Below are 13,299 nucleotides of genomic sequence, written 5' to 3'. Positions count from 1 at the left end.
AACCGAATTTAAATCGTACAAAAATAAACCGAAATCGAACCGACCTGTGACTAATCAAAACCGAACTGAACCGACCCAGCGTCTAAATGAAACCGTTTTAACCCGAACCGTTTCAAACCGAAACCGTTTCAAACTGAGGTCAAACCGAACTGCCAGACCGAAGTCCCACCCCTAATTTTATCCAATGAAAAAAAGATTTGCAATTTATTTTAGATTTAAAATTTTATTATAATTATAAAAATAAAATCAGCATGTTTTCCGTGTGGCTGGCCATATCGCGTGGTCGGCTGAGATACACCAGATACTAACCGAGTAACCCCTGATCGATTAAGTAACTCTTGACCAACTGAGTAACCCTTGACCAAGTAATTTCGATCACACGGTGTGACCAGTCACATATGAAATTTTGTAAAATAAAATATTATCTTTTTATATTAGAAATTTTTTATCTAAATATGAAAAACAAAATTTATAACTCATTTTATAATAATAAAAAATAAAAAAAATAAAATAAAACTTCAAGTAGTAAACAAGCAAATATCACAAAATTTATCTGATAAATATATATTTATTTAGTAAAATATTTTATTTGAAAAAATACAAACAAATTGTACGTCGTACCGACTTCATCTACTAATAATAATAATAAAGTTCAAATGAAAACAAGAATCAAAGGAAGTTAAAAGGATAACATGAGCCATTAAGCTTTTGACAGATCATAGGACAGAGCATTCAGAGTCGAACATTTTTAAGAAAGGAAAAAAAAAAAATAAAAAATTACAAAGCAAAACAACTCTCAGACACCCCTATCAGAAAGATTGCACACAGCAGAAATAAAAACTAACTAAAGAACTACTTTTGGATTGGAACTAAGGGATAAATTACTGGTGAGATCGACAAGAGCCGAAACAGAGGCCACCTGAGACTTCAATTCTTCTCCCCGTTTAGCTTCTGTCTGCACCTGCTTCTATAACACCAGTCAGAGAGCTATTAGTTCAAGTAGCCATCTTTAGCAGATTAATAAACACTATATTCGGTTATTAATCAAACACCGGATGTAACATTAGTAAGGGTAAAAACTGCATTGAAGTACAAAAATACGGACATCATAAATAATTAATCTGCAAATGTATACGCCAATGTTATTCATTGGGATTAGAGGAGAAGGGTTGATTAAGAAAATAGAAGAAAATCCAAAAACTTATACAAAACACAAAGTAGAATCTATCTACTACGTCCGCTTCGCATTACTCGCAACATTTGCCAAAAATGTTTGCTTTACATTACTCACAACAAATTTTTTTCTAACCTTTAATAGTAAGTTTTTGGGAACGAAATCCATAATACCATATTTTTAAACACCCTACTTACACTACAAATCAGATTACATTATCTTTAACACAAGATTAATTAATTCCACCCTCATTCCCATTATTTTTCTCTCCCCTCCTCCAACCTCATTCTCATGGTGGGTTTGTGGATTCAGATCGGTGGTTACGGTTCGCTGGGTTCGTCGGTGGTAGGTTCTTGGGTTCAGATTGGTGGGTTCAGATCGGTGGGTTCGTGGGTGGTAGGTTCAAATCGGTGGGTTTGTGGGTTGGTGGTTGGTTTGTGGGTTCGTGGTTGGTGGCTTGTGGGTGGTTTATTCTAGATCTGTGGGTTAGATGGGTTCGGTGGTTTGTTTGTGGGTTGCGGCGGCTCGAGGGTTCGTGGGTTACGGCGGCTCATGGGTTGCTGTGGCTCGTGGGTTTGTGGGTCAGTAGGTTCGATTCGTTGCTGCGGTCGGGTGGTGCTGGGTTCGGTTCAGCTGAGTGGTGGTGGATGGTGTTTGGTTTTGGTGTTGCTAGGTGGAGGTGGTGGATGGTTTCAGTGTTGCTGGGTGGTGCTAGTGGTGGTGTGGGTGGTTTAGTTTAAATTTGGTTGAATTTGTTTTTTTTTTTTTTGGGTTGGATTAATACTTAAGTATATGCCCTTATTTTTCAATAACTATGCTTAAAATCTTTTGCCTAGGAGTCCGCAAAACTATTCTTTGTTGCGAGTAATGCAAAGCTGCAGTAGTATATATATACTAAAACAGAGGAAATTACATGCAAAAGCTCCACATGACAATCCACTTTTAAAAATTTTCCCACCCATTTCCCCAATTCTATATAAAGCAGTTGTTAAAATATATACTTTGTATATAGTTGAAAATTTTTATTGCCTACAAAAAAAATTTACGAATATTTTTTATAAAGTGCATAATATTTTTTATCTTAAATAAAGTTGCATAATATTTTCATCTTAAATTTTTGCTTACAATAAATCATACGAATTTTTTTTGATCTTATGTGACATAATTGCATTATATTTTTTTATCTTAAATTATTGCGTACATTAAATCTTACGAATATTTTGATCATCTATCTATATTTATACTAAACAAAGGACACTATATGCAAAAGCTCCACATGTCACTCCACTATTAAAAATTTTCCCGCCCATTTCCCCAATTCAACATAAATTAAAGTAGTTGTCAAAATATATATACTTTGTATATTGTTGAAAATTTTTATTACCTACAAAAAAAAATTTACGAATATTTTTTATTAAGTGCATATATTTTTATTTTAAATAAAATTGCATAATATTTTCATCTTAAATTATTGCCTACAATAAATCATAGGAATATTTTTATCTTATGTGACATAATTGCATTGTTTTTATTTATCTTAAATTATTGCCTACATTAAATCTTACGAATATTTCTATCATTTGTTACACAACTGTATCATATTTCTTTTATCTTAACTTATAGAATAATACTTCGTATATGACAAATAATTTCGTATATACTAAATCATACTTACTATAAATATTTGTTAAAGGCGAATTAGGAATAACACGTGTCATATCCTGATTAAAAAATTTCCCGCTTTTTTTACTAGGCCACAAGTATTCATAGTAAGAGAGATTTGATTACCTATAATAATTTTCTTCCTACTTTACTATTACTTTTCTTTCATATATACAATCAAATAAAGTATTATTTTTCTTTCATATATTCCGTATGAAACTTTCCATCCATTTTTTTTTATAAATCTTCTTCTAAGATATATAATCCACTATTATATAATTTTTTCTTGTATTACCATTGTCCCTCTTTATATACTTTGTATATATTTAATTAAAACATTATTTCAAATCTTTGTTGTCTTTTATATTAAGAAAAACTAATTTACATGTAATAATGCAATTATTCTCATCCAAATTTAATAAAAAATTATAAAGTTGATGTCTTTTATTATTTTTCTTTCAGCAAAATTATGGGATTTTTTTTACATTGGCTAATTGATGTATAAAGTTGCACTTAGCTACAACTATATTAAAACAAAGGGCGTTTAACCTAGAACTTAAGCTATGTTCACTTCACCTTATTTTTGTTGAATTGAAATTATTTTTACTAAACTGAAATTATTTTGCTGAATTGAAATTAATTTTACTGCACTGAAATTATTTTTACTGATTCTCAGTTATATTTCTTCTTTAAATTTACTTATTTTTACTGAATTGAAATTATTTTTACTGAAATGAACTTATTTTTAACGAACTGAATTTTTTTTGTTAAACTGAAATTATTTTTATTGAACTAAAATTAATATTATTTTGTTAAGGTGAAGTGAACAGGGCCTTAATCATTGTTATTAAAATCCGGATTTAAATCTTAGAATCTTAAGATTTTACGATGCATGTATGTCACACGATTCGATTTACGTTTCTACCCGATTTTACATATTAAAAAGTTCATATGTGGCGGGGTTACTTAATCCGGTGTTACTCGGTCGATAGGGGTTACGGTCGGGGATTACTTGGCCAAGGGTTACTCGATTAATCAGGGGTTCTCTCAAATTACTCGGTCGTAGATGGGTTACTCGGTCCATCAGGGGTTACCCGATTAGTGTTTTGATGTGTGTCGGCCAACATACTGTTGTATTATTAGCATGATTAAAACAAAATTAAAAATACACAAGACGGGTAATACATGAGATATGTGAAAGGGCATAGATCATTTTGTTCTAAAAGGTTAAATATAAAGGGCATAATCCTTATTCATACCTCTATTACTATATACTCCCTCCGTCCCCTAATACAACCTCTTTTGGTTTTTGCACGGGAATTAAAAAAGTTGTAAATTCTTTAACACTAATAATTAAAAGTACATATGTGCATGTGGGGTTAAAGAGAGATAGAGAGAAAGAAAAAGTAGTTGGGAATAATTGAAGAGATAGAGAAAGAAAGTGTTGGAAATTGATATTAAAAGTACAAAAAAGTAAAGGAAAAAAGATGACAACTCATCAAAAAGAAGGTAATAATATATAAAAAAAAAAATGCAACCTTTAAATAGAAAGAGGCATTATATTTTGGTTTAGCCAAAAAGGAAATGAGGCTTTGTATTAGGGGACGGAGGAAGTACTTTATATTTTGAAAATATAATAAAAAGTTATGATAAATGGGTGCACATTATTGTGATTAAAATTGTTACAAAATAATGAATAATCAATTTTGTATAGGTTGTCATTGTTATGGATTAAGTTTACCATAGCTTAAATTTTGTAAAATTTAGTATTTGAACTTTTTAAATCGTGCAATTGCGCGGGTTCTATACTAGTGTTCCATCTTTGCTCTATATAAAGTACAGAGTAATAAAACATGGAAAAAGAAAACCAACAAAAGGCAACCGAAGGGTCTGAAGGATATAAGAGCTGAACTTACTGGTAAATTTCCATTCCCAAATACTTCTGTCTGATGACCACCAGACTTGCTACTTCTTTTCATTTGCAGGGACTTTTCTCGGCCTTCATAAAATTCCAGGTCATCTACAAGTGATGTCTTTGATAAATAGTTCTTGAAAATCTTCAGCATTTCTAACCCTTGCTTTAGCCCAATCTACACATTCATTAAGATGTAGAAATCAGAGGAAAGAAAGGCCTCTTCACTTATTGCTCAAAAGTTTTTTGGGAAGGGTACGAAGCAGAACAGATGATTGCAAATGGCCAGATTAAGACAATTTAATACACATACATTGCCTAGAGACAAGCATACAATTTAAAAGACACCAAGAAAGAAAGATAGAAGAGGAATTCTATTGCATGTAAACCATTCATTTCCAAGTAATAACCTTTTTTGGGAAATATATAATTGATAAACCATAACCTACACAACAAGGTCCACAACCACAAATGACAAACAAGCACATTCTTATGCGCAATTCGACATCCAGCAAACTAATTGGAAACATGAAAAAGATGCAATCAAATTAAAGGTTATAGTGCAAACTGCAAATAGTCCAAGGTCAAAATTCATGTAGACATTTTTATAAGCACAGCCCATTAATTAAATTTTTACAAAATTTTGTTACCTCTTGGGTATCCCGAGTGTAGGTCACAGGCCTATTTTCATTGTTTTCAAGAATTATATGTCGCAGTTGAGAATTTGGTATATCTTTCACTATATGCCACTGCACTGGGAAGAAACCACTCCACTTGTCAAGCTGCCAGAAATCCATATTCTTGTTGAAATCCACTTTCCCGGTCATCTCAGCTACACCAACAAACTGTCCACTTCCATTAACCTGTAATTTGGAACTAAAGGCTAAATAAATTTTATCAAAATTACAATGCTATTGGAAAAGAGTTCAACTTTTCAGAAAAATAAAAATTCAAAGTAACATCTTCAAACCTAGGTCATACAACACCTTCATTTCACCTTAGGTTTGAGTCAGAAATGCAGCACTTTAACAAGGAGTGGGGGCACAACTATTTTTCATTTGAATCAAGTTTATGCAAATTCTCCATAAATTGCTCAGATCTAATGTCCATCATTAGCAGCCAGTCTATGTGAATTAGTTCTATATAGTGGAGAAGAATCTAGATTATAAGAGCAACTGCACATATCCCAGTCATCCAACACTTCTGCGCCAAAATAAACTCGACTTTTTTAACCTTCACCTTGTTTTCAAAAAACTGACATCCCAACCAACAACTTAAGCTAATCATTGCAAATAAGGTTTTTACCCCTTTTTCTTATACTAAAAATTAAGCTTATGAGACATACTTACTCTTTTTATTTACTTGCAACACAGCCTTATGACACGCACTTTGAAGTCGAGATTATATAATGTAAACAAACAAATTAGGCCCTGTTCACTTCACCTTAAAAAATAATATTAAGTAAAAATAATTTCAAATCAGTAAAAATAATTTCAGTTCAATAAAAATAATTTCACTTTAGAAAAATAAGGTCAGTAAAATTCAGTAACTTTAAAGAAGAAATATAATAGAAAATCCATAAAAATAATTTCAGTTCAGCAAAAATATTTTTAGTTTAGTAAAAATAATTTCATTTCTGCAAAAATAATTTCAATTCTGTAAAAATAATTTCAATTCAGCAAAAATAAGGTGCAGTAAACAAAATCAAAATAATTTTTACACACAATACCTAACCATTCCTTATTCACGGTGTTAAAATAATTCTGATAAAATCACTCATTTAACTTCACTAATCACCTCTTAAAAGTGCGTGTCTAAAGGCTGAATTGCAAGTAAAACAAATAACACGGATGCATGTGTTAAGAAATACTCCCTCGATCCCAAAAAAAAAAAAATCTTATTTCTTCCAAAAACCTTGTCCCTATACAAAATTCTTATTTCAACTTTATCTATTTCTTTACTTACTTTAATCAACCAAACTCCACTATCTTATTCTTTTATTAACAAGCCAAAGCCCACTATCTTGTGTTTCATATTCAACTTTAATCAACCAAACCCCACTATCTTATTTTTTAATTCACTTCTTAAAAACTTATGCATATGGCAAATGAGACTTTTAATTGGGGATGAAGAAAATATAATCAAACTGTCCATAATAATCCCTAATCATTCATTGTAATGTGATTTTAGATCTTTAGATGTACTGATTTTACTTACTGAGAAGAATAGGAATATTGGACAATTTACGCCTGTCTCACTAGCTTTCACTTCTGCATCATGAAATGCTGCATCCAGCTTCTTATTTCCATTTGCAGTACTAGACCAAACATCATATTTAATGCATTTATGAACATCATCTTCACTATAGGATTTGATGACGTAAAACTTTGCAGCTTCATACTCTGTTTGGAACTCTGCCAAGTTATATGTTTCTCTCTGTACTGCTGAACCTAATGGTTCCTTTTCAGATGAGTCTGAATTGCTCTTGCTGTTGGCTCGAGGACCACATGTTAGCTCAGCTGACATTTCTAACTCACTTTTCCTAATGGGTCTAAATTTATCATTTCCATTCCACATCCTTGCATTTGATCTGTAGCCCATTGGACCAGTATTTCCAAACACACTTCGTTTTGGGAAAGATAATGACTGATAGTTTCCGGCAGGATGGTAAACATTTGCATACCCAGCTGATGGAAAATAGGAACCTGACTGAGCAAACATAGAAAAGAGAAAATTTAAACTCAGTGAATTCACTAAAAGAATAACATTAAAGACAGAAGCAAATAGGATTTATGCTTAAGCTACAACCATGAGAAGCTACAGAATCAACTCAACACGGTGGCTCAGAGTTAAAAGGATGATTGGATCCATTTAACAATGTCATAAAACCACTGATAAATATTCATTTAAATTAATTAATTGACCTGAAGAATGCTACCTTTGTAGCTAGCCAATTCAGAAAGCAGGTCCCAACACCTTATTTGTAAAGAAATTAGGGCAAAAGCTATACCAGAGTTCACAGACAAAACATACTGAAAATTTTTCTAATGTTGGCAATGTGTTATTTACCTTATTCAATGGTTTAGTGGGTTGAGTGTCGAACTTGGGCTGAGAAACATTAGACGCAACAACAGATGGACGTGATTTAGAGTTTACAGGCGTGGAGGAGAGCTTGCCCAAGGATCCATATAATTTTGAAGGTTTGATGCCATTTGACCTTGCCACATTAGCAAGAGAGGGATTCGATTTGACATTCCCAGAGGCAGCATTTGACCCAGTTGAGGGATCTCCAAGATAATTTACATCCCAAGCATAGCAAGGCAGCGCTTCAGCCCCATAGGTAACTGGTGTATAAAATGGCTGACTAACACAATGCCCATCAGCCCCAACAAAAGTTCCAGCAGCATAAGGATTATAGCCAGGCACGTAATAAGCTATTGAGCTGTGATTTGTTTGTACACCCTGCATTGCAAGAGAATGCCACATGAGGGAGAGCAACCATCAAAAATCCCAATTTGGTGGGTAGTGCCGAAAAAATAAATATTTGGTGGAAAATGCATTCAAAAAATTAGTACACAAAATAAGTTTAAATGTCTTTGTTGAGTTTACCATAGATGAATGATCTCTGCCATCATCTGATTGACCAAAAGTCCCATTGTAGCCTGCAATAGAAAGGATTAGAAATGTCATGCAAACTTCCTCTGTATTTTAATGTGTGTGTTGGGAGTGCAGGAAGAAAGCAATGGATGGAGCATTTATATGAGAAGGGAAAAACTCCATTGATAGTCAAGAACTTTTTTCTTCTCATTTTCAATCTATTCTTATTTAGACAGATCCACTGCTTATATTTCTTTAGATGCAACGAGAAACTATTCTGTGGCCATTTTATCCAATTTTACTATTACTATCAACAGTAGGCATATTCTAAGTAACAAAGTGGACAAATAAAGATATTGATGTATATTTTAACAATGTACAATATGCAGTGACAACAGAACATCAAGTGTGAGAAACGAAATAAAATAAACTGGTATACAAGTTTAGTGTAATTAATGACAAAAGCATTTTGCACAGCTTATCTAAAGGCAAGAGAGGACAAGATATAAATATCTTCACTCTATTCTGATGTTCAATCACTCACATCATAGGCATAAACAATTCTACACATGTCCAGAAAATCTACCAAATAATGCGTCATGCTTACCATTTATAGAGATTGCTAGATTAAACTTACAGAGAGTTGAATAAAAATATAAATATATACTAACATTACAAAGTTTTATCAGAAATTAATGGACTAATAGCTAATTACACATGAATAATCCCAACTATTGTACTACCTCCGTTTAATATTTTTTGCAACTTTGGGGTATTATTTGTGAGATATAAAATATTCCTAAGTTGCAAATAATATGAAACGGAGGTAGTATAAGTATTTACATATGGGGCAAGAGTGGCAATGTCATCATTTACATGAAGTGTGACTGATGTGGAAATTTTTTTTTTATTGTAGAAAAGATTCATGAATTAATCTGATATCAAACAAGTGAAAATTGAAGGAAAGATTTGTTATCTTATTATAAAAAGACAAAAAAAAAAAAAAGCAAGAAGCTCCAAGAACAGATATAAACCAGATTAATGTCAATATATAATAATAAAAGAGGAAGTGATAACATGGGGTAGGTCATTCATTTCAATTGATAGAAACACAAGTTTAGTGAGGAGATTAGTTGTCAATTCATTTCAATTGATAGAAACACAAGTTTAGTGAGGAGATTAGTTGTCAATTCTTTTCAATTGATAGAAACACAAGTTTAGTCAAGAGAGTAGTCCCATGTCGTCAAAACATCTTTTGGTCTCAAAAGGGATTTGTGAGGACAATCAAAGAGGAATGTGAGTTGTTTCATACCCATTGTGTGATACAAAAAAAGAGAGCGTAGAAAAAAAAGAAAGAAAAAGAAAAACAGAACTCATAGCCATTCAATAAATTGATATTACAACTCTCCAAAACTAGTATTGCAAGAGGAAGAGCATACAGGGTGGTGGCTTATTCTAACTCTTTTTTCTCCTTGTAAATCTTTTCAGTTCATGTTTTATTGATAATTTGGATACTTTTTCCCACATCAGCAAAATTGACGAAAAATTCAATATACTTAGGCCAAGGCTTCAACATATAGCATTACAAACACAATAGTATATTTATATTTTGTGCATTATCCAAGTATAATAAATGCAATTTTCCTAGTTTGTGCAACTGATGCAACAGTTAGTAGCAAACTTATTATCTATCATAGCATTTCAGCAAGAGAGCATGCTATATACAATTAAATAAAAAGAAAATCAACAAAGTATATTTTAAGATAAAAACCTGTCAATATCTAACCTGGATAATAATAATTATAATAGCTAGCAGGTGGATTATACACATCTTGCCCTGCAACTGACTCTTGACCAGTCTCACCTTTGACACTGGAGTCACCCTGATTAGGAGAGGTGGAATCAGAAGTGATCCCATTGTCAGATGCAACCTAGGGAATGCCAAGCAATGATTAGTGAGTCTTACTTTCATAAACATTCCAAAACAGTAAAGCTTGAGCCATGAGAGGGGGGGGGGGAGAGGTCAAGGATTACACAACTTAATTCCATACTAACTACAAAAAGTCTAGTAGAAGAAAGCTTTCACAATAAAAAAAATAATAAAGAATAAAATAAAATAAAATACAATAAATAAAGATTAATAAACAATGGCTGATCACAAAAATAAGCTTTTAACATGATGATACAGAAAGACACAACTGATGCAGATAATAATTTACAAAAAAAAGCAGCTTATGAAACCCCTAGATATAGACCATTATCTAGTCCTACTAACTCATTCAGAACTGTCTTTTAGACCTCTAAGTAAGAGTTTCATGTTCAAGTTCACCGCAGCAGAATCACAGACAGTGACCAGACACGCAAAGCATATGAAGTGACAGCGAACAAAAAAATCTAAACAGTCACATACAGATGCAGCTTATAACAGAATTTAGAATATGGTGCAGCACTAATCCATCTCAACCACTTAAAAGATTAAGGGAACTTCAATTGAGATTACTCTGTTGTTTCATCGAATATCCGCCTAGTAGATTGTATCACAGATATTTCTTAAAATATACTGGTATACATAGTTACTAACCCCAATTATACAGAAAGGGCTTAAAAAGCTACCCAAGACCCACAATCTCTTTTCAAAATGGCCAATAGTAATCTCATGAATAAAACTAAGGGGTCGTTTGGTTCATTAAATTGGAATGGATTGGTATGAAATCTCATACTAGGGGGCTATGGATTCTAAACCCCATACTTGTCTAAACTTGTTTGGTTTATTCTTTGAAATGGTTTTTACAATTCATTAAAGGAATGGATTGTGAATCTTAGGGGGTAAGGTGGGTATGAGATTCTAGAGGGATGGGGTGGAATTAGAACCCTTGATATGAGATTCCATATCTAAATTTGTCTAACCAAACAACAAAATGGATGGAATGAATTTTAACCCCATTCCAATCCATTCTAAAAACTCCAACCAAACAACCTCTTAAATACTTGGGAAAAAAAATGAAATAAACAATTAAATTAAAAATAATCTTATCATAGATTCCAAAACAAATTTAACATACCGTAGCCTTTTCTGCGGGTTTGGAAAGGATTGAACCTGAATTCGCCCCTTTAGCTTGATCAGAGTCAAGGATACCATTTTATATACATGTGAAGTAGCAAGAGTGCATCCTACTAAATTATCAAGGGATAATGACTAAGCCATGCCACATCCATATGCATAATAATTTCAATCAATCAACATTCGTTGGGCAAAATCCCAAAAGAAATTAAATTTTTCATCTCCGTTCCAAATTAATTGACACGGTTTATTCATAAACTTTACTATGACTAACATTTGTAAATTAAAAATATTAAAAAAAATATAGTCATGTGAGATCTTGTTAGATTTGTTTCAATCCATACTTAATTAAAATTCAAATTTTAGTATTTTTTTTTAATAGTATAATTAAAGACATTTTCAATTGATTATATGCATTAGCAAACGTGAAAAAGAAACGTTTCAACTAATTCAGAGGAAGTAAGATATAAAATCAAATTGAATCCTCAAAAGCAAGCTATGCACAAGAACAAAATCGAACTAAATCCAAATCAGCAATAACATGGATGTTCTTTCATCAATTCCTAAACTTAATTTAAGCATCATTTACCCTCACTCCTCACCCCACCCCCGCAAACAACAAAAGGGGCCTTCTCTTTGAGCCAGGCTCGCCCCAAAAGTTCACAACCTTAAGTATAGCTAAACAATCGAACTATAATAATCCATACTAACTGATTAACAAAGGGAAAAATTGCCATGATCAAACAGAAAGTTGAGCATCAGATAAACACATGTTTACACGAAAAGGATACATAGCTCGGTCGGCTTTTCACAAACCATCCTTCCTCCAAAGTTATCACCTGTATTATAAGATTACAAAATTTTATCGAGAAATAAGTCTTTGTAAATAGTAAAACAAATTATTAAAAAAACAACCATTTTCTTTCTTAAGTACATATGTAGTGTCTCCTTAGATATTTGACTAAAATTCTGAACATAATAAACAATTATAACACAAAAAATGTCGTTTTCACTAATATATGCGAGTATTACTTTAAAAAAAACAAAACAGAAAGTTAGTGCAAGGCATTAAGAGCAGATTGATTCTGCATCACTAATCAACGAAAGTAAAAGATTCTTTCTTTTGAAAAGGATAGTTGATAAAATTCAAAAACAAAAAAATTTATGATCATATAATATGACAAAATAATTAAAAAATCAAAATCAAGAGTTAGAAAATTCTAAACGAAATTACTTAACTGATAAGGAAATTGAACAGGACAAAACTGAGGGAACCACATCAAAATCCAGAAAGTTCATCAAAAAAATATCTTTAATCAAAATTATTTTAATATTAAACTAAGATCAGGAAAATTCATGGGGTTTGACTATAACCCAGAACTTGGTTATCAAAGTTACGACTTGGGTAAAATTTAAAAATCAAAATTAAGAGAAACGGAGCAGTGAAAAAAAATAATTAAAATCTAAGAAAATCGAATTAAAATTCAATAATAAACTTGTTGAAAAAACCAAAAGAGAACATAAAAAACAAACCTGACAAAACTCCAATCAAATAAAAAGGGATACAAAGGATAAAAGAGGAGTTGATCTGAATTGAAAAACTTCCCAGGAGTTCGGAGATAAATCCGCTTTTCTAGTTGTAGAGAGCGGTTTAAGGGAGGAAGAGAGGAAAGAGAAAGAAGATTGTAGGAGGGAAGAAGATATATATAGTCGGGGGAAGACTGTAGCAGACGAAAAGTTGCAGCCTTGCAGGAAGTCTAAAACCCTTAAGTTTTTTTATCTGACGGTTTAGAGGGTTCCCCCGCTCTTCTTGATTCACTGTGGTCCGTCAGATTTAGTATGAAGTTGTGGTGCTTTAGCAAGGTTAAGTATTAGCGCATAGTTGCTATTTAC

At 32.2% G+C, this 13,299-nt stretch overlaps 1 protein-coding gene across 3 annotated transcripts; it reads right to left on the bottom strand.

Moving 5' to 3' along the window:
• Positions 1–669: 669 nt before the first annotated feature.
• On the bottom strand, positions 670–13,097 carry LOC110688153 (YTH domain-containing family protein 2-like). 3 transcript variants are annotated; one of them, XM_021864860.1, is made up of 10 exons: positions 12,940–13,097; positions 12,198–12,245; positions 11,408–11,460; positions 10,132–10,276; positions 8,358–8,410; positions 7,818–8,210; positions 6,966–7,457; positions 5,399–5,611; positions 4,753–4,926; positions 670–967 (listed from the first exon to the last, which is right to left on the bottom strand). In XM_021864860.1, exons 2-10 carry the CDS (start codon positions 12,223–12,225, stop codon positions 845–847), a joined length of 1,674 nt encoding a protein of 557 aa, XP_021720552.1. In that variant the 5' UTR covers positions 12,226–12,245; positions 12,940–13,097; the 3' UTR covers positions 670–844. The 3 variants fall into 3 exon arrangements, with proteins under 3 accessions (XP_021720552.1, XP_021720560.1, XP_021720568.1); XM_021864868.1 differs by having other exon boundaries at positions 670–964; XM_021864876.1 differs by having other exon boundaries at positions 10,210–10,276.
• Between the last annotated feature and the right edge of the window lie 202 nt (positions 13,098–13,299).

The sequence above is a fragment of the Chenopodium quinoa genome, unplaced genomic scaffold (assembly GCF_001683475.1).
Source record: "Chenopodium quinoa cultivar QQ74 unplaced genomic scaffold, ASM168347v1, whole genome shotgun sequence".
Classification (NCBI taxonomy): Eukaryota; Viridiplantae; Streptophyta; class Magnoliopsida; order Caryophyllales; family Amaranthaceae; genus Chenopodium; species Chenopodium quinoa.
The sequence above is the reverse complement of the archived record's forward strand: the minus strand, read 5'-3'. Positions and strand labels throughout refer to the sequence as shown.

Coding starts and splice junctions, on each gene's coding strand:
- LOC110688153 (XM_021864860.1), bottom strand. CDS start 12,225: ATGGTTTGTGAAAAGCCGACCGAGCTAT. Junction 10,277..11,407: donor AACCCGCAGAAAAGGCTACG/GTATGTTAAATT, acceptor GGCATTCCCTAG/GTTGCATCTGACAATGGGAT. Junction 5,612..6,965: donor CAATATTCCTATTCTTCTCA/GTAAGTAAAATC, acceptor TCCAAATTACAG/GTTAATGGAAGTGGACAGTT.